Raw genomic sequence first — 22,336 nt, forward strand, 5'->3', positions numbered from 1 at the left:
ACTTTGTTTGTATTCTCTTGAGTGTGGATTGTGGTTGGGTGATCTAATATTTTATGGTTTAACTATAATTGAACTAATTTTGTGAACCATTTGGGTCTTTCTCTCAGAATGATACTTATGGTGCATAAGGAGATAGTGCCAGACAATGTCAATGACTGAGCTGTGAAAATGTAATCCATGACTTCCTCCTATCTGTGACATGGGTTGATGAGTAGTCGAGCTGCTCAGACCACAAAGACCTAAGTTCAGTCACTATTCTCCGCTGAGCTGATTTTGGCTGAGATATTCACATTTGACCTAAGTAACTCTAATGTTTGAAATTTTGATTAGGGTACTCATTTCCACTTAACTATTAGTGACTCTGGCTGAAGGTGCCTGTATTGCTGATATGACAGTGGTCGACTATGATGTCCCTGCAGTTTGATACACCTTGTTCATTCTCATGCATTAATTATACATTCCTGGCTGTGATAGTTGCCAATTGCTCTACAAAACTGTGGACCCATACTCCCATCCGAACTCTGTATATATTCATGCAGTGATCGGTGACTGAAAAATCCATCTTTTTGCTGGGAAATTTATAGCTAAAACAGATTTGTAAAAGTATTTAGCATCCTTTGACCACCACATTTGTGTACCTGACCTTCAGTTATAGAGGCAAATGTCTTAGCACTTGTCAGTGCTGAATTTAGGCCCTTCTAAGAGTCCAATTCTTCACAGCTGCATTTTTCTTCCTTGGACTTGAAGTAGGACTTGGTATTTAATGCACTTTAAGATGTTAATGGTAGCATTGTTTTCAAAACAAAATAAAAAATGTTTTTCTTTTGTAGATTAATGAAGAGATTTCAGTTAAGCATCTTCCACCAACTGAGCCTGATCCTCACGTGGTCCGTGTTGGTTGGTCACTTGACTCATGCAGTACTCAACTAGGTAAGAAAATTTGTCTCCACTTTTTTGAGATATGTTTACACTAATGTATTATGTTGAATTTGGAGATAACAAGAACTGCAGATGCAGGAGTCAGTGTCAATACAGTGTGGAGCTGGAGGAACACAGCATGTCAGGCAGCATCAGAGGAGCAGGAAAGTTGATGTTTTGAGTCGGGACCCTTCTTCAGGACTAATGAAGGGTCCCAACCCGAAAGGTTAACTTTCCTGCTTCCCTGATGCTGTCTGACCTGCTGTGTTCCTTCAGCTCCACACTATTCCGAAGTTGAGGGGGTTGGCTTATGAGGAGAGACTGAGTAGATTGGGATTATATTCATTGGAATTCAGAAGATTGAGGGGGGATCTTATAGAAACATATAAAATTATGAAGGGAACAGATAAGGTAGAAGTAGAGAGGATGTTTCCACTGGCAGGTGAAACTAGGACAAGAGAGCATAGGCTCAAGATTAGAGGGAGCAGATTTAGGACTGAATCGAGAAGGAACTTCTTCACCCAGCGGGTTGTTAATCTGTGGAATTCCTTGCCCAGTGGAGTAGTTGACGCTGCTTCAGTAAATGTTTTTAAAGATAAGGTAGATATTTTTTTGAACAATAAAGGAATTAAGGGATACGATGAGAACGCGGGTAAGTGGATCTGAGTCCACGAAAAGATCAGCCATGATCTTATTGAATGGCAGAGCAGGCTCGAAGGGCCGGACGGCCTAGCTCTAATGTTGGATTTGGATCCTAGCTACCATTGTAATGTGTACCTTTCAACATTTATGGATGGTATGATTAGATAATGTGGTTTGTCAAGAGTTTTGTATTGGCTAGTTATACAGTTTCATTGAGTCTTACAGAAAGGAACTGAAACTGATTTGAACTGTAAATGTGTAGTAGTTTACAGTTTGGACCATGATTTGCATTCATGGTTGTTCAAAAAAACTTTCTACAAAGAATTTTTTTGTAATTATATTTGAGGCAACAAATTTTCAGCTTGCAAATGGTTACCCATGCTCAGCGATATTAAAATATGCCAATATCTGTCATTTTTTAAAAACAAAGTTTCAAGAACTTGGCCTGACTTCTTTGAGTTGGAGTCGGTTGGAATCATGTTAATTTTTTGGAAGAAAGACTTTCTTTGAGGAGGCAGGAGTAACTATTTTGGAGAAGATCACTTATTGCAGTGGGGGAAAAATATCCTTTGTAATCTCTTGAATGTTGTTTTTCTTGAATCTTTTCTCAATTGTTTTTTATTCAAAAGCTTTTAACAAACCCTCTGAATCAAAGATGGAATCCATGTTTATTTTAGTTGCTTAAACTTCCCAATGAGATTGGTGTGTTGCTAGTTTGGCACAGTTTTCATTTTGTAAAGCTGAAGAAAAGTGATTTTTGGAACCTAATGAGAAGACTGGGATTGAGCGACAGAGATAGAACTTCTTTGTTGTGAGATTGTGTTCCAAGGACTTAAGTGTCTTTCTTAAATAAAATGTAATATGCCAGTCGAAGAAGTACTGTTCTGTACTTCAATCTGCTCACCATTTGAGGCCTCAGCTGTGTAAAACTTTCTAATGCAGTGAGCATTTTTACTGAATTCTTCAGTAGCATCACTGTTGGCAGCTGCTGAAAGAGTTCACATTTGAGTTACTTGACCAATCAGGCTGGACCTGCTGCCCGGGTTTATACACAGGACATGAATCTGCCCATACGTTAGGTATTCGTAGCCCTGTGAGATTGTGCCCCAAGCGCTTATGTGAGTTCTGCCCTCTTGCACTGCTCCTTCCTTTCCAGCTTTCCATTCACTTGGGTCATAGTTATCTAAACATTAAATACAACTTCTTGAAAGTGTGCTGTGAATTCTTGTGGCTGCAGTGATTGCCTGGTGAAGTTGGTGATTGCACTATGATGACTAGATAAGTCACCTTTTTGTCAGGAGCATTATGGGGACTGTGTTGATAAACTGATTTATTTAAGAACTGAAAGGCAGGATTGCCAATTTGTGCTGTATTTTGTGACTTGTTGATAACTGTATTAGTCTTGTTTAACCCGTCTTGCTTCAGAACTCATGCTTGTGAAGCAGTTAAGCAGAACAATATTTGTGTATAGTTGACCCACTCACCTTTGGCTTTCGGTTCGAAGTGAATATGTGGGAATGCTAGGTGCCTACTGCCTTCAAGGTTGCACAATTCTTCTGATCATTACTGATACAGGTAGTTCTGTTATAACGTATGTTTTGTAAATGTGAATTGGCTGTAATGCAATGGATGAATAGTGGATGCTGTTTGGATAACGCAAACTTTCTGCTGTACAGGTATAGCGATTTTCCACAGCGATTTCCCTATAATGTGATTTTCTATGGTGATTTTCAATGGCGCGTTTTTTATAGAGCAAGGTCACACAAGAACGCAACTATTGCGTTATAGGAGAACTACCTGTAATGTTTTCCGTTCACAGTCATGGCAATCGATTTAAAAATTTATAAATGCTAGAAAGTCCGCCTCAGTAATTCCCAGAGTGTCACTTAAAATTTAGTTTGTTCATTTGTAGCATTTTGCTAAGATATTTATAGAAATTTGATTTAAGTGAACTGGCAGCACCATATGTGCTATGAAAAGCAATAGAAATACTGACTTACATTTGACTGGATGAAAAAGAGCTTGATTGATTTATTAGATGTATTTATCTAATACTGATTCAGTAAATTGATATCTTATTGAACACATTATATTTTCCTGCTCATGCCTTTTCTGTAGATGGATCTTGCCAGTAATGCATTTCAAGCATCATTATTATTTGTTCCACTGAAGAACTTAGATCACGTTCACTCTTCTGTACCAGGACTTGTAATGGAAATGTTAGTTGGCACCTTGCGTGTTTTTCATACATTAATATCCATATGTCAAATCAAGCAACAAAAGACTTTCAGTGATTTGCAAATAAAAGTTTTCACCTTTCCCATATTAGAAACCAACACCCCACTGAGCTGGAGCTACATAGGACATAGAACAGTACAGCACCATGCTATGATACATCTCTGGGTCAGGTGGGATTTGAACCCAGACCTACTTGTCCAGCAGTAAACTCTATCTCTGCACCGTAAGGGCCCAAAACTCAGCTTTTAAGTAGATGTTTTTCATCAATCTGTTCAGACATGTTATGACCCATATCAAGGGCAAATGGGACTTGAAACTGGGTCTTTTGGCTCAGAGGCAGTGGCACTACCACTGTGCCACAAGAATCCAAAAGTCAGCTTCTAAATTGTGGGGATGTTTTCAAAATCAGTATGTTCAGAGATGTTCTTACACCCCTCTGGAGCATGTGGGATTTGAACCCAGGCCTCCTGGCTCAGAAGTAGGGACATTATTTGAGGCTTCTAGGCACCTCCATTTCTAACTCATGACAGTCTCACTTTTTAGGGCACCACCCACTTAATTAAAGTTTCACGGAATTGTTATAGCACCGTCAGAGGTCACTCAGCCCATTATGTCTCCAAAGGAGCAACTTACTACAATTCTCCTACCTTTTTGTTTTTCTGCAGATTCTTCCTTTCCAGATACTCATTTAATTCCCTCTTGAATGCCTCAATTGAGCATCCTTCCACCACATATTTCTGGTAGTACATTCAAGATCCTAACCACTTGCTGTGTGAAATAGAAATTTGAAAGGGTTCAGAACAGATTTACAAGGATGTTTCTGGGATTGGAGGGTATGAGCCACAGGGAGATGCTGATGGGCTGGGGCTTTTTCCCTGGAGTGTTGGTAGCTGAGAGGTGACCTTATAGAAGTTTATAAAACCCTGAGGAGCATGGATTGAGTTATTAGCCAAGGTCTTTTTCCCAGGGTAGGGGGAGTCCAAAATGAGAGGACTTAGCTTTAAGGTGAGAGAGGAAAGATTTAAAAGGGATCTCAGGGACAACCTTTTAATGCAGAGGGTGGTGCATACATGGAATGAGCTGCCAGAGGAAGTGATGGAGGTGGGTACGACATTTAAAAGGCATCTGGATGGGTACGTAAATAGGAAGGGTATAGAGAGATATGGGCCAAGTGCTGGCAAATGGGACTAGATTAGTTTAGGATATCTGGTTGGCATGGACAAGTTGGACTGAAGGGTCTGTTTCTGTGATGTATAGCTATGACTATGGCTTCACATCTCCATTGCTTCTTTGCCTATTACCTTTAGATCTTTGCCCTCTTATTATCAATTCTTCCACCAAAAGGAACAATTTTTACCTGTACCATCTCCAGATCCCTCATAGTTTTGAATAAACCTATCAAATCTCCTCAATCTGCTCTCAAAGGAATAACCTTCCAATTTCTCTAACCTGTCTGTCTGAAGTTCTGAGTGAATTCTTTCTGCGCTCTCTGATTCTTTCACATTGTTCCTTAAATGTGGTGCTGAGGACTAGATGTAGCATTCCAGTTGAAGTCGAACCAATGTTCTACATGAGGTTATCGCATCTTCCTTAATAAGAATAGCAAGGATCTTTTCCCTAAGGTTGTGGGGGTGGGGTTCAATACTAGGGGGGCATATTTTTAAGGTGAGAGGGTAAAATTTTAAAAAGGACGTGAGGGGTGACGTGTTTACACGGAGAGTGGTTCGTGTGTGGAGTGAACTGCCAGAGAAAGTGGTGGATGCAGGTACAGTTAAAACATTTAAAAGACCATTTGGATAAATACATGAATAGGAAAGATTTGGAGGGATATAGGCCAAACACAGGCAAATGGAATGAGTTTAGTTTGGGAACATGGTCGGTGTGGACTAGTTGGCCCGAAAGGTTTGTTTCCATGCTGTATGATTCTGACTGTTGTACTCTAAGCGCCTATTATTAAAATCTAGGATGTTATATGCTTTAAAAACTGTTCCCCGAACTTGTCCTATCATCTTCAATGATTTACTGCTCCTATACTCTCTTTAGAATTGTTCCCTTAATTTAATATTATCTCTGAATTGTTCCTACCGAATTGAATCACTTCACATTTCTCTGCGTCGAATTTCATCTGCCACACATCTACTTGTTTCACCAACCTGCCCTTTTGAACTTCTATACTATCCTCACATTTCACCATGCTTAAGAGTTCCATTTCACCCTTGAATCTTGAAATTGTGCCCTGTCCACTAAGCAAGAGCGTGGGTCCTAACCCCCAACCCCTGGGAATTGCACTATAAACCTAGTTCTAAAAACATTTACTAACCCCTACTGCACCCACATTTACCTAAGTAAGTATCAATTTTGACTGTGTTATCATTTCTAAAAGCTTCCCTATCATCAGCATTAAACTAACTGGGCTATAGTTGCTAGGCTTATCTTTACACCCATTTTTTGAACAATGGTGTGACATTTGTAGTTCTCCAGTCTTCTGATACAACCCTTGAGTCGAGTGATGACTGGAAAATTATGGCCATTGCTTCTGCAGTTTCCATTCTCACTTCCCTCAGTACAATAAGCCCCCATTTAATGTTGATTCACTTAACAGCATTTCATTTTAATATCATAAACGAACATGTTGTTACTATATTATTAGACTTTTAGAGTTTCAGTTTAAATATTTCCTACAGATTTCCTGTGTGATCTGTCTGATTTTATGACCTTTCTCCACCATTCCGCTCCAAGCTCAGTACACCTGGCCTTCCTCCAGTTCTGCATCTGCCCTCAGTGCCTTTTCATGCTTGATGTTCTTAGCTATAAAACTCTCCAGTGTCCAGACCTGCACTGACTAATTATTACCACTGGATGGAGCCTGTTCAATTGAAACTTCATGAGATGAATTTAATTTTAACATTTAGTTTATGACTATTGTATCTATTTATGTTTAAATTGTATTTACTTTTAAAGACTATATTATTGAAGGTAAGGCATTTAAGGATGTACATCATTTCAACATAATGGGTTTGTTTTTGCTTTTTGCTAAGAGGCCCTGACCTACCCATCTGTGCAATGTTTTGATTATATTTACTGAATTATTTTATTTTATCTCGTCTAGATTCACTCATTTCATTCTAGGAGCTCAGGATTTATTTGCTCTACCTTTCCCTTCATAGGAATATACCTTGGCTGTGACCAAATTATCTCCTCTTTAAAGGCAGCCCATTGTTCAGTTTTGCTTGCCATCCTTTAATTTCAATGTACTTTGTCCAGATTCAATCTTGCTCTATTGAATGAAAGCAAAATGTTGCGGATGCTGCAGTTTTGAAATAAAATAGAAAATGCTTGAGAAACTTAGTAGCAAAATCAACTTGGTGTTTTGTGTCCATTGACTCTACTTCCTGGTCTGAAGATGATTCATTGGACTCAGAATGTTAATTCTGTTTCTCTCTCCACAGATGCTGCCAGACCTACTGAGTTTCTCCAGCATTTTGTTTATTTCTTATGTCACCAAAGTTGGCTTTCACCAAGTTAATTATTTTTAGCTGGATTGTTCCTTAACCTTTTCAGTTGCTAGCCTAAACCTTCAGATATAATGCTCACAGTCACCTAAATGTTATCCTACTGATACATGATCCACTTGGTCATGAACGATCATAGAGTCATACAGCACAGAAGCAGACCCTTCAGTCCAACTTGCCAGTGCCGACCAGGTTTCCCAAACTGAACTAGTCCCATTTGCCTGCATTTGGTCCATATCCCTATAAACCTTTCCTATCCATGTACCTGTGCAAATGTCTTTTAAATGTTGTAACTGTACCTGCCTCTCCCACTTGTTCTGTCAGCTCGTTCCATATGCACTACCCTCTATGTGGAAAAAGTTGCCCTTCTGCTCCCTTTTAAATTTTTCCCCCCTCACCTTAAACCTATGCCTTTTAGTATTGAGCTCCCCTAACCTGGGGAAAAGATCTTGGCTATTCACCTTACCTACGCCCCTTGTGACTTTATAAATCTCTATAAGGTCATCCTAAGTCTCCTACCCTCCAGGGAAAAAGTCCTAGCCTATCCAGCCTCTCTTTATAACTCAAACCCTCAGTCTCGGTAACATCCCTGCAAATCTTTTCTGCGGGAGAGTGGGGTGGGGGTGTAAAAGACCCCAAGTGCTGGGAGAGGAGCTGCTGAAGCAGGGTACAAGGATGGCCTGGGAAGTTACACAGAACGTGCTGAGTCACTGCCTCCTCACCAGTTGATGTCTTGGATAAATGTTAAGTTCTGTTGCTGTTTGCCAGAGATGGGTGGTACTTCTGTAGGAAGCACTGCTCGTCCTGGATGATGTCAGCAATACTCTTGCTCACATTAATGTCATGTTGGCAACTGCGAGGCGAGGCAGACAAGAATGGGCAGATTAGTGGGCAGACGGACAGAGAGGGCACGTGGTGCACCTGCCCAAACTGAGAAAGTGAGTGGAGATGGGGTCCTATTAGTGCTTCCTTTGTAGTTCAACAGGAGATATTGTGCTGTTTAAAAAAAAAATAATAATTCTGGGAGCTACAAACATTCCAAGAAATGTGCCTGAGTTCCTTTACCCATTCCTGATTTGTACGGAATAGAAGTCAGAGGAGTTTTATAGATTGTTTTGACTATGATGGGTATACTCTGTCTTTCTCTTGTCTCGCTGCTGCTCAATGAATCACAACATAAGTTTAAAAACATATTTCATTGGTGGTTATTCTTGAAGGCAAGCAGTAAAAAAGGCACAGTATGTTCTGAATTCTGTAGCTCTCATGTTCTTGGGTCTTGGCAGGCAATATTGAACAGTTCTTTCAGTCACCCTTCCAGGAGAATAATTGTGTTTCATCCAGATCTCAGAGCAGAGGTGTTTCAGAAACAGGAGACTCTAGCTGAGCGGCTTTTCTGTAAGAGGCATTCTTCAGCTGAAAAATCCAAACGTAAGCTCCAAGTCTGGGAACATTATTCAAAGAAAACTGCTATACCAAGTTGTAGAACAGTCCCTGAAGTGAATTCAAGTAAACAAGAGACTTGCAATTACCTGGAACTATGTAATTTTCATTAATGCTCTGATTAAAAAATAAATCTAGGTACCTCCAAAATCCTTAAGACTCAAGTGTACAAAATTGTTAACTATGAAGCATCTTCATAACAAGGAGTTAACTTAAGACCATAAGACCTTTTTGTTGGGAAGTTGATGCACTGGATTAACTCTATGTTAAACATCTGGAGTGAGTGATGTTGTTGGACTTTGCATCATAGTGTCCTGGAACCATGCTTACCATTGAGTGGGCTAATCTATTTAATGTTAACTCATATCTAAATTGTGTTCAATAACTTGGCGAAACTCACTTTAGTAGATAAGAAAAAATTGCTTTATATTTGCTGTCTATGTCTGGATTAATGTCACCCTTTCTGAGTGATTGTCACCTAATGCAAATACATGTGTCTTGTAAGAGAAACAGAAATCATTTACAAATATTCAGCAAGCCAGGCAACATCTATTGAGTACAGGACCAAAAAAAAACTGACTGACTTTGTGTTATCTGTTCTGAAGCTCCCTGATCTAATCAGTGTATCCAGTAATTTTGATCCAGTTTTTCAGCATCTGTAATATTCTTTGTTGTGTCTTTTTGCTCTCCATAATGTCTGACCATGAGAGAGCATGGAGATTCTCACTATCTTCTGTGCTAGTGTGGATAAACTGTTTCCTGAAATAACTCCACGGAGGCTGGTATCCAGTCACCAAGTCACGCTTTATTTACATATGGAGAGTCCTTGACACTGATCCAGCTCCCTCAGAGTGAGCAGTACTCCTGACACTTGTTTATATCTGTCAGCCAGGGTCCCTTATTAGCCCAGATTAACAGCCCCAATCAGGGAACCCATATTCTGTGAGGTCTGCCTGGCTGACCTCATTACAATCATTGTAGTTCCCATCTTGCAGACGAGTGGTGTTTTCTGCAGTTATGGTCTAAGGGCTATGATGTACATCAGACTATGATGTCAGTCTATTCCAGCATTCTTAGACTTTTGTATTTTTTAACTTCACTCCCAATAGTCTTATTGGTGGACCACTTTTTTTAATTCTTCTATTCTGTTAACTTCTTCAGACTCGGTTCACTTGACCTTTCTAGATTCCGTGTCTCCATTCTTCCAGGAAATTCACACTGATGATATCTCAGGGGAATTTGGAATTGTTGATTTTTTTCTTTTTGGAATTTGCGTGTTCGATGGTTTTGCTGAGAATGAGTTTTGCTTTAGGAAGAGTTGGGAGGACCTTGCTTCCTAAACTTGGTTTGAATGTGAATTTGATGATTAGGATCTTTCCATGAAAGTACTGAATTGGAAGTATTGTGAGCCAGGTCAAAAAACTCTTGTTTGGACTGGAGGCTGTATCATGGTAATGACTTAGTAGATTTGAAGGATGTGCCCTGCGAATAAAAACAGTATAAATTAAACAAACGTGTGTATTTTGCACAGTTTACACATTGTTGATAATTGAACTGATTATTCTGTACATTTGAGGTTACCTCATTATAAATCCTGGGTAGAGAGTATAATTTAATTGTTAACATATTCTAAAACTATATGCTGAAGATGAAAACAAATCTATTCTATTAATTTGATTAAAAGATTGGGTTCTTTTCAGTCTACCTCCAGATGGTTGCCTGAATTATTTTGTTTGCTGTGTTAGATTGTGTTTTCTGACTCAAATTTCTTGTCCTTTCTAATTGAGGAACATTAACAATCTACCACACAAATTGCCGCAGTTCAATAAAATCTTGTCTTGTCCTTTTAGAATGAGCCTTCCTCATGATTGTGGGTCATCATCTTTGACATTCTGTCTATCAAAAATTAGATTTGTAACTTCTAATACTTCTACTATGTAAGAGAAATGTTGTGACTGAGACTGAGATATAACAATAGATGAATTGTTAGAGTATTTTTATTCCTGTTTGACCACTAGAATATATATATATATTCCCAATTTGTCTTCCATAACACAGAGGTTGATGATATTTGAATGTTTATTTCTCCATGAGCCTGGATCAGTATATTTACAATAAACCATATGAAACCACACTGTAAATTATATCAATTGCTATTTTCTAATGCAGATAACTGATACAGATGCTGTAATAATTTCATGGCTGATATAACTACTTAGAAGGAAGTTATTGTAACAGTAAAATAGTTGTGCTTGCTCAAGGACTGTTGTACCACAGCACTTATTAGGTGCCTCAGAACACATACAAAACTGCAGTCTGAAATTAGTAAGTCATAGTGTCAGAATTTAATTGACTAGATAAATTCCTTGATAAAGATATTTGACTTCGAGAGTAACACACAATATACATGCAGCCAAGTGAGATTTCACTGTGTATTGAAATAACGGGTCAGATGACAAATGAACTGTCTGTTTTAGGTGAGGAAGAATTCTCATTTGGGTATGGAGGGACTGCAAAGAAGTCAACAAGCTGCAAGTTTCAGGACTATGGAGAGCGATTTTCTGAAAATGATGTGTTGGGATGTCTAATTGTAAGTAATACAAATTTACTCTGAATTATGATAGTCCTTTTCCATTCTAGACCAGATGCGTTTTTTTGTGTTTTATACATCCTAATGTAAATTTGAAACATTTTATTGGGCATTGTAAATTTATATTTCGAGATTCTCTAGAATGTTGATCTTCGAACTGATCAGGCTCTTGATTGGAAATGTTCTGTCGGAGCTTCGATTTGATGCATGGTTTTGATTTAGTTTTCAGACTGGTAGGACAGGTAGAATGGGATTTAACAGTCATACTTGGTCTCAACTTGTTATCTCCTGTAGAGCAGTGCCATGAAAAGAAATGAACATGATATGCAATGTGCAAACAACAAATTCTACTTTAATGTTTTAACTGCAGTCTTTGTTTTGTTCTCCTGCAGAGAGGCTGTGGTTGCTGTTGTTGTAACCATTGGTTATCCACATGAAACAGAAGTCTATACTTGCCACAGCTTAAAAGTAATTTGTTACTGGCTGGATTTCTGTTATGCTGAAATCTCTTGGGTGTAGGTTAGACAATCAGGAGTGAAACTGGGAATTATATCAACATATACCAACTTTGTTGGAAAAGATACAGGAGATTGATAGGTGGAAAATTTGCTCTGCCTCTCATGTTTGAACCCCTTGGCCAAATATTTCATTGCTAAATCTTTCATTTTTTTCTTATCCATCGTACCTGTAGAATTTTGAAGCTGGGGAAGATGTGGAGATGTCCTTTACAAAGAATGGAAGGTGGCTTGGTGTGGCATTCAGGGTCAAGAAAATGGCGCTTGGTGGGCGACCCTTGTTTCCACATGTGCTGTCAAAGAACTGTGCCATTGAGTTCAACTTTGGGCAGAAGGAACCATGGTACAGACTTCCTGATGGCTTCACATACATTCAACATGTACCTGTAGATGAGCGTATACCAGGTACAGCAGGACCAAAGACCAAGTCAGAGTGTGAGGTGGGTGTGTAGATTTTAGTTGAAGCAATTAATGTGATTATAAAATCAGGACTGTCTATCTCAGGAAAATCTTTTCCATGTACCACACTGCTGTTAATTTTTTAGGATGAATTTTCTACATGGTTTACTATTAATTTTCCCCGTGGTCTCTGAATTTATTTGACTTTAATGAAATAAGTCAATTCAAAATACTTTTGAATATAGAATTTTCCAAAGCTTGGTTTTGGGATAGAGATCTTTTCTTGAACCTGTCAAAGATCATAGTTCTGCGATGGCAAACCTTGCAAAGTGTCCAAAAGGTGGGTTGTTGAGATTTAGGAATTTGATGTGTTCGTCACAAGTCCTGTATTGTCCTGGTCCTTTTGTGAAAAACGCAATGTGAAAGGCTGGGGACAGCTGTGACAAAATACCTTGTTCTTTGTAATTCCACTCCTGCAGTCTATGCCTATTACTTCAATTGGTGCTTCCCAGCCTTTTCCTCTTGAGGCTTAGAAATGTTCACATTGCCTCTCCTCAACGCTAGGCGAAGTAGGAGAGCCCCGAGAGCAGAAACCTGTTAGAATGGGAGCACAACCTTTGTAACTTGGTCAGAGCTCATGGCAGCCATTTGCTGCCTCAGAATCCAAAGCCAGCTCATAACTCCAGTTGGGGTTCTGACTCCCACTTTGGGAAGCCCCAGCTTTTGCAATTCAAGCTTGGAATAAAACTGCAAAACAATTCTTTGTTTATCAATGTTATATTTGAAAGAGGTTTGATTTATTAAATAGGTGAGTACAGTATATTTTCTTGAAATTTTTGGGATGTTGATGGGTGCATGGACTTAGTGCAATGGGTAGGGTAAAAGAAGGACAGGAAGGCAATCAGCTACAATTGCTGATTTGAGGAATAATGAATAACCCTTTGTGGCTTTTCCAAATGAGAGCCTGGGGTCACTCATTTAGTTTCAAACTCATTTAGTTCTCCCTATCACAGAATAGATGGGGAGCAGTGTGGCTACATTGGCTGAAGTTGGCCATTGTTCAGACAGAAGGGATAAAATGCATAAGAGGAACCGCTAACTCGTGAGGTCTGTAATACTGGAACAGATTGTGAGAGGCTGCTAATTTAACCACAGGATGATGATTTTGACTGAGTCACTGGGGTTCAAAGCCATTTCAGGCTGGGTGGGTGAGTGAGGTGTATGAGGAAGAAGATATAGCACATGGATAAGTGTATCCATGCGCAGATTTTTAGGAAAGGTGGAGGATAGAAGATCAACAAAGAGAGTTTTTTTAAATGTATGCAATCTTAGAGGAGGTGACAAAGCCAGGGATCGGAGTTTCATTGACAGATGGACCAGAATAGGGATGGAAATTTTTTTTAATTCACAGATGGGATTCAAGTGTCATTGGCTATTGCCAGCATTTATTGCACAACTCAGTTGTCCTGCACAAGTTGCTGGTAAGCTATCTTCTTGAACGACTAGTGTGGCATCAAAGAGCCCTAACAAAATTGGAGTCCATGAGAACCGAGGAAGAATTCTCCACTGGTTGGAGTCATACCTGGCACAAAGGAGGATGGTTGAGATTGTTGGAGGTCTGTAATCTCAGGGCAAGACATCTGTGCAGGAATTCCTGAAGGTAGTGTCTTTGGCCCAGGTGTCTTCAGGTGCTTCGATAATGACCTTCCTTCCATCATAAGGTCAAAAGTGGGGATATTTGCTGATGATTGCACAATGCCCCGCATTATTTCGAACTCTTTAGATACCAAAGCAATCAGTGTCCAAATTAGCAACACCTGGACAATATCCAGACATGGGCTGAGAAGTGGCAAGTAACATTTGTGCCATACAAATGCCAAGCAATGACCATCTCCAAAAAGAGGTAATCTAATTATCATCCCCCACTATCAACATCCTGAGGGTTACCATTGACCAGAAGCTGAACTGGACGAGCTATATAAATAAAGTGGCTACAAGAGCAGGTCAGAGACTAGCAATCCTGCAGCAAGTAACTCGCCTCTTGACTTTTCAAAGCCTGTCCAAAATTACAAGGCACAAGTCAAGAGACTGATGAAGTACTCTCCACTTAACTAGATGAGCGCAGCATCAACAACACTCAAGGGGTGGCACGGTGGCTCAGTTAACATTGAGCACTGCTGCCTCACAGCGCCAGGGATCCGGGTTCGATTCCACCCTTGGGCGACTGTCTGTGTGGAGTTTGCACATTCTCCCTATGTCTGCGTGGGTTTCCTCTGGGTCCTCCAGCTTCCTCCCACAGTCCAAAGATGTGCAGTCTAGGATTGGCCATGCTAAATTGCCCATAGTGTTCAGGGATGTGTAGCTTAGGTGGATTATAGGGGGATGGGTCTGGGTGGGATGCTTTGAGGGTCGGTGTGGACTTGTTGGGCCAAAGGGCCTGTTTCCACAGTGTAGGGATTCTGTAAAGCTTGACACCAAATGTGAACATTCACTCCCTCCGCTACCCACAGTCAGTAGTAGCAGTGCGTACCTGCATTGTGGATCTTCCTATACCACATGGACTGCAGTATCTCAAGAAGGCAGCTCCCCATCCTGTTCTCAAGGGCCAGTAGGGTTGACAACAAATGCTGGCCCAGCTAGTAATTCCCACATCTTACAAAGAAAAATATCAAAATGTCTTTAGCATGTAGATGCACCTACGGTACTGTTTAGAAGGGTTTTCCAGGATTTTGATTCGAAGATGGTGAAGGAATGACAGTCTAGCTGCAAGACAAGAACGTGTGTGACTTGGAGGGGCACTTGCAGGTGGTAGTGTTCTTGTGCATCTCTTGCACTTGTCCTTCTAGATGGTAGAGATTATAGATTCGGATGGTGCTGTTGCAGATGCTTTGGTGCAGTGCATCTCGAATATGGTACATCTTGAAAATGATCTTGAGATGTGTGAGCAGCCACAGTATGTAATCATGCAGAGGGCAGTAAAGGGCCAGCTGTGTTATCAAAATCAGAGGGAGATTTGCCTTAATGAGGTTTGTAATTTGTCAGTGGTGAAGAGCGTGAATGTTGAAGGTGGTGGATGATCACTGAAAACAGCTCAGCCGTCATTGAAAAGCAGTTTTGGAGACACAGTTTAGTTGGACAGAAACAGGGGCAGCTCTCTGTCTGAAGTGCTGACTTTTATCTGTTCTGCATGGAAATAAGTTGAGAGCAGTTAACTATGTCATCAAGCCCTTGGGAACTGAGAAACTAGGGAGGTCACTGACTCTGTTATGAGACACATGTGTTGCGGAGCTAGGAAGCCTTAGGAGCGTTGATATTTCAGTGCAGCTGAGAGTGGGGGTGTTGGAAAACCCTTAAGAGTATTTTCTTTGTACAACTGATCAATATTAGAGTTCAGAGAACAGAACAGAACAGAATCCTACAGGGTGGAAACAGGCCATTCGGCTCAACTGGTCCACAGCAACCTTTCAAAGGATTGTGTAATTGATGTCAGGGTGAATTTCTGAGGAATCCATGGAATATGTCCAAATTGTATTTGCTGTTTGATGTGCTTAGGGGTTTCTGATTACAATATGTTATTTCATGTTAATTCTGGATGCTAGAAATAAATTATACACACATTGTAGATTTTATTACCATTCTAACTTGTAAAGCATTGTTTGTACAACACTGTGGAATCATGTGGCTTCATTCCCTTAGTCTCCTCCCCTGGATCTCACCTTTCGTATATTTTAAAACGAAAAGTTTCTGGTCCCTAAATAAATCATAGCATTATATGATGATCTCATCTAGGATCATAATAGGATACTGAGCTGTATGAGTAGCCATGATATATAATCCTGCAGAGGGCAGTAAAGGGCCAGCTGTGTTTTCAGAATCAGAGGGAGATTTGCCTTTGGGAGGTCTGTAATGCACCAGATTGACTGTGACTTGAACAGACAGATTTGGGACAGCATTGCTTACTTTCTGCTTCAAAATAAGATTCTCAAAGAAGCCAATTCAGAGCAGCGAGCACTAGAACTTAATGCGATTCTGACCTACTGTACAACCTGGATATTCATCATTCCACAGTTGGTGACCTTGTCTTTAGCTGCCTAGACCCTATGCTCTAGAACTCCCACCCCAACCTGTGCAGATTTCTTTGAGACCTCTTAAAGCCAATCTTTTGGTGAAACTTTTGATCATCTGTTCTGATTTCTGCTTTGTTATCAAATAAAATATGATATCACCCTGTGAAGCACTGTGAGATGTTTTACTAAATTAAAGATGCGACTAGAAATACAAGATTCTACAAGCTAAACACAAGTTGTTGCAAGGTGATTGATTTTATTAAAGAGGACTGTCCTATATATATATACTGTAGTTGGGAGGAAGGGAATTAGAGAAAATGATGACACAGTTCCTTGAGGAGATTTGCTCATGAGGCATTTTCTTTAGATCCTGATGATGGTTGGCCTTCCTGCAGCTGGGAAGACAACATGGGCTATTACGCATGCAGCTCGCCACCCTTGGAAGAAATACAACATCCTTGGAACAAATGCCATCATGGACAAGATGAAGGTAGGTACAGTGCATGCTGTACAACTGATTTCTTATGTTTGTACCTGAACCTGTAAGTAGCTTGAAGGTGCTCATCTGTTTCCTTATTTGACTTGATCTCAGTTGTAAAGTGCCCCGATAATATGGTAAGCATGGGATCAGTATATGACAAGTTCGCCATTGAAAGAGTAAACAAATGAACATAGAGTGAAAACTGGTGACCGCGAGCAGGTTTTGTTGACCTAGTAATATTTCTATAGACTGACGACATTTTGTTTTCACTGTTGTGACAATACTGTACCTTTAAGCGATATATTCTGTCCTGTTTCCCTTGCAGAGGGGTGTTGTTGCAGTGGTACCAAAAGCTTCCTTCAGACAGGCAGTATGTAAGCAGCTTTGAGTTCTCCCTGGGTGAATGGGTGGGGTCAGGCTCTCACAGACCGAGAAGACTTTAGTTTTGCTTTCAGTTAGTTGGTAGTTTTTGCTGGCTGCTGGAGCTGAAAGCTTAAGTTCTCTACTGTTGGAGTGAAGTCTTAGACAGAGAGGCTTCCTCTTAAAAATTAAAAGGCGAAAATTGTTTCTTTCGCTGTATCTTTCTACTGGATTAGAGACAGACAACACACGAGAATGATAACTGTGTTGCAGAATTGTGGAGTGTTAAAGTGGATAAGTCCCTAGGACCCGTTGGTATCCACCCCAGGTTAATGAGAGAGGCAAAAGAGGAGATTGCTGGGGCCTTAATCAAGATCTTTGTATCCTCACTAGCCACTGGAGAGGACCCGGAGGACTGGCGAGTAGCTAATGTTGTTCCTCTGTTCAAGAAGGGAAATAGGAATAGTCCAGGAAATGACAGACGGTGAGTCTCGCATTGGTGGTTGGAAAGCTATTGGAGAGAATTCTCAGAGATAGGATTTACGCACATTTGGAAAAGCATGGCCTAATTAGGGACATTAGGTAGAGCAGTGGATGTTGTTTATATGGGATTTTAGTAAGGCTTTCGACAAGGTATCTCATGGTAGGCTCATCCAGAAGATTAAATGTATGGGATCCACGGTGACTTGGTTGCTTGGATTCAGAATTGGCTTGTCCCTAGAAGACAGAGGGTAGTGGTGGAAGATAACACAGTGTGGAGCTGGAGGGACACACCAGGCCAGGCAGCATCAGAGGAGCAGGAAAGCTGATGTTTCAGGTCGGGACCCTTCTTCAGAAATAGTAGAAGGTTGTTTTCAGGCTGAAGGTCCGTGACTAGTGGTGGTCTGCAGGGATCCGTACTGGGACCTCTGCTGTTTGATAGTGTAGAAGATTGTGAAAAGATACAGTGGGATATAGATCAGTTGCAGATACAGCAGGTTCTGCTATAATGCATGTTCTGGCAATGCGAATTGGCTATAATGCAACTCACAAATAGGGGAATGCTATTTCTAAAATGCGAACTTGTGTTGGCAATAATGCAATTCCATCGATTCCAACCTCTCTCCTTCAGCCCATGTACCAGGGTGCAATTGCAGCTTTTAAAGCTTATTATTTGAGGCGCACATTTAAGAGGCTGATTGCAGCCATCGAGTGGGATAAGGACAGTGTTCTTCAATTTTGGAAAAGCGTAAAATCAAGAATTCAACTGACAGTATTGTGGAGGCCTGGTGTGATGCCAGTAAGAACTGTTTGCATGCAGCTTGGCGGAAGCTTCTCCCAGATTTTTTTTTTCAAGATTTTAAAACCTTTCATCCATCAGAGGAGCACCCAAGAATCAAAGAACATTGTGTTGATCTTGCAAAGCAAGGTTTTGAAGAAGTGGAGAGTGAGAATATTGAAGAGCTGCTTGAGTCCCACTGTGAAGACCTCTCTACAGCTGATCTACAACAACTTGTCGCTGAGGAGGAAGTGGAAGCTGAAGATGAAGAAGATGAAGTCCAGGATGCAGCACCATGAGAGCTTTCTACTTCTGTTTTGTCTTCTGTCCTGAGGGAAATTGAGAAGCAGTTGCAGCTCTTAGAGGACAACGATTACAATGCAGAATGCAATAGTGTAGCAGTTTGTGGAATAAGATCTTACTTGGCACGCTATGAAAGAAGAAAAAGGGCAATGCAGCAAAAACTGGATGTCTTTTTTAAGCCAATCCCCAAGAAACATTCAGAAGACAATGAATCACAGCTATCCAATTCTGGATTAACTATTTTTTCACCCTAACCCTGCAACCACAGCTGCACCTGAAGAAGATGATAATGGTGACCCTCATCTCCTGCATTAGCAACAGAGCAACCTCAAAAGCTCCACCCCTGTAAAGTCATCTTGACATATTTTCAAGATAAGGTGTTAAATTTACTTTTATTACATTATTACATAAGAATCAAACATTTATTCAAACTGTGCTATCCTTTGTGTTAGGCTTTTAAGTGATTTTTGAGCGCTTTTTTGGTGGTCTGCCCCAACCCCGCTTTTTCCATATACCCCATTATTTCTATAGCATGATTTTCTATAACACGATGTTGCGCAGGAACACAATTAGAGTGTTATAACAGAACCCCCTGTATGGGCAGGGGCGAAGAAATGGCAGATGGAGTTTAATCTGGGTAAGTGTGAGTTGCTGCATTTTGGGAGATCAAATGTTAAGGAAAGTATACAGTTAATAGCAGTACTTTAAACAGCATTGATGTAGAGAAGGATCTTGGGGTTCAAGTCCACAGCGCCCTGCAAGTGGCCACGCACGTAGACAGGGTGTAAAGAAGGTGTGTGGCATGCTTGCCTTTATTGATCGGGGAATTGAGTACAAGAGTCGGGATGTTGTGTTGCAGCTTTATAAGACTTTGGTTGGGGCACACTTACAGTATTGTGTTCAATTCTGGTTGCCACATTACAGGAAGGATGTGAAGGCTTTAGAGACATGCAGAAGAAGTTTACCAGGATGCCACCTGGATTAGAGGGTATGAGCTATAAGGAGAGGATAGAAAACCTCGCGTTGTTTTCTCTGGAGTGGTAGTTGCTGAGGGGAGACTTGATAAAAGTCTATAAAGTTATGAGATGCTTAGGTAGGGTTGACAGTCAGAATCTCTTTCTCCAGAGTTGAAATGTACAACACTAGGGGGCGTGCAATTACGGTTAAAGGGGGAAAGTTCAAAGGAGACGTGAGGGGCAAGTTTTTTTTACACAGTGTGGTAGGCGTCTGGAACGCACTGCCAGGGGTGATGGTGGAGGCAGTTGCAGTAAGGGCATTTAAGGGACTTTACAGGACTTTACGATAAGCACATGAATATGCAAGGAACGGAGGGATATGGACCAAGGGCAGGCAGAAGGGATAAGTTTCATTTGGCATCATGTTCGGCTCAACATCATGGTCTGAAAGACACGTTCCTGTGCTGTACAGTTCTATGTTCTATCTGTAAGAATAATAGGTGGTTATGTTTGGGGATTTTAACTTCCAAACATAGACTGGGACTGCCATAGTGTTAAGGGCTTGGTTGGAGAGGAATTTGTAAAGTGTGTACAAGAAAATTTTCTGATTCAGTATGTAGATATACCTACTAGAGAAGGTGCAAAACCTGACCCACTCTTGGGAAATAAGGCAGGTCAGGTGACTGAGCTGTCAATGGGGGAGCACTTTGGGGCCAGTGACCATAATTCTATTAGTTTCAAAATAGTGATGGAAAAAGGTAGACCGGATTTAAGAGTTAAAGTTCTAAATTGGAGGAAGGCCAATTATGACAGTATTAGAGGAGAACTTTCAAAAGTTGATTGGGAGTGGATGTTCACGGGTGACGGGATGGCTGGACAATGGAAAGTCTTCAAAAATGAGGTAACAAGAGTTCAGAGATGGTATGTTCCTGTTAGGGTGAAGGGCCAAGGTTGGTGGTGTAGGGAATGCTGGATGACTAGAGAAATTGAGGTGTTGGTTAAGAATAAGAAGAAAGCATATGTCAGGTATAGACATCAAAGATCGAGTGAATCCCTAGAAGAGTATAAAGGGAGTAGGAGTATACTTAAGAGGGAAATCAGGAGGGCAAAAATGGGACATGAGATGGCTTTGGCAAATAGGGTTAAGGAGATTCCAAAGGGATTCTACAAATACACTAAGGACAAAAGGGTAACTAGGGAGAGAAAGGACCCCTTAAAGACCAGCAAGGCCGCCTGTGTGTAGAATTGCAGGAGATGGGGGAGATACTAAACAAGTATTTTGCGTCAGTGTTTACTGTGGAAAAGGATATGGAAGATAGAGAACATGGGAAAAAATGAAAATGTCCATGTTACAATAGGAGGAGGTGCTGGATGTCTTAAATGCATAAAGGTGAATAAATCCCCAGGATCTGATCAGGTGTACCCTAGAACTCTGTGAGGAGCTAGGAAGGTGATTGCTGGGCCATTTGCCGAAATATTTGTATCATTGATAACCACAGGTGAGGTGCCGGAAGACTGGAGGTTGGCAAGCGTGGTGCCACTATTTAAGAATGGTGGTAAGCAAAAGCCAGGGATCTGTAGACCGGTGAGCCTGACATCGGTGGTGGGCAAGTTGTTGGAAGGAAACCTGAGGGACAGGATTTACATGTATTTGGAAAGGCAAGGACTGATTAGGGATAGTCAACATGGCTTTGTGCGTGGGAAATCGTGTCTCATTAACTTTGATTGAGTTCTTTGAAGAAGTAACAGAGAATTGATGAGGGCAGAGCAGTGGACTGATCTATATGGACTACTGTAAAGAGTTCAATAGATTCCTTACGGTAGACTGGTAAGCAAGATTAGATCACATGGAAAACAAGGAGATCTAACCATTTGGATACAGATCTGGCTCGAGGATAGAAGACCGAGGGTGGTGATGGAGGGTTGCTTTTCAGACTAGAGGCCTGTGACCAGCAGTGTGCCACAAGGATCGGTGCTGGGTCCACTGCTTCTTGTCATTTATAAAAATGATTTGGATGTGAACTTAGGAGGTATGGTTAGTAAGTTTGCAGGTGACCCCAAAAAGTGTAGTGGACAGCGAAGAAGGTTACTTGCTTAATAAGCCACCAAGTACAAAATGTAATGTGTCTAACCATAAAATATACGTGAAATAGTTACCATCTCCCTATTGTCAAAAAGCAGGATTGTAAAGCGGACCAAGTACAAGGGCTGTTGGTGAGTTTCAAAAAGAGAATTGAACCCTAGCTAATTGGCTCTGTAGTTCTTAAATCATTTTGATACAAATTGGGTTATTCTCAACAATTCTAAGCTACTGGGCGCTCATTAGGAACCAGTGCTTACTCCGATCTAAAGAGTCCAGTTCTTTTAACAGTTGGCATCTCTGCCATTTTCACAGGTGATGGGTCTTCGCCGTCAGCGCAATTATGCAGGCCGTTGGGACGTCCTAATCCAGCAGGCTACTCAGTGCTTGAATCGCCTCATCCAGATTGCTGCTCGCAAGAAACGCAACTACATACTTGACCAGGTACTGTTGTGTTTCCGTGCTTTATTACTACATTAGATAAGCTAGCTTCATTTTATTTGTTTACAACAACAAATTAATGATACATTTATTCATCAAATTAAAGGTCTTTTAATATTGTTTAAAAATTGTAAAT

The 22,336-nt window shown here is 40.7% G+C and overlaps 1 protein-coding gene across 1 annotated transcript; it reads left to right on the top strand.

Moving 5' to 3' along the window:
- Positions 1 to 830: 830 nt before the first annotated feature.
- Positions 831 to 22,265, top strand: hnrnpul1l (heterogeneous nuclear ribonucleoprotein U-like 1 like; the record flags this gene model as incomplete). Its single annotated transcript, XM_048593088.1, has 5 exons — positions 831 to 930; positions 11,228 to 11,340; positions 12,032 to 12,295; positions 16,689 to 16,811; positions 22,075 to 22,265. Coding segments are annotated over 5 exons (765 nt in total), but the record flags the coding sequence as incomplete, so codon positions are not given.
- Between the last annotated feature and the right edge of the window lie 71 nt (positions 22,266 to 22,336).

This window comes from Rhincodon typus, unplaced genomic scaffold (assembly GCF_021869965.1).
Source record: "Rhincodon typus isolate 14 unplaced genomic scaffold, sRhiTyp1.1 hic_rhity00002315, whole genome shotgun sequence".
Classification (NCBI taxonomy): Eukaryota; Metazoa; Chordata; class Chondrichthyes; order Orectolobiformes; family Rhincodontidae; genus Rhincodon; species Rhincodon typus.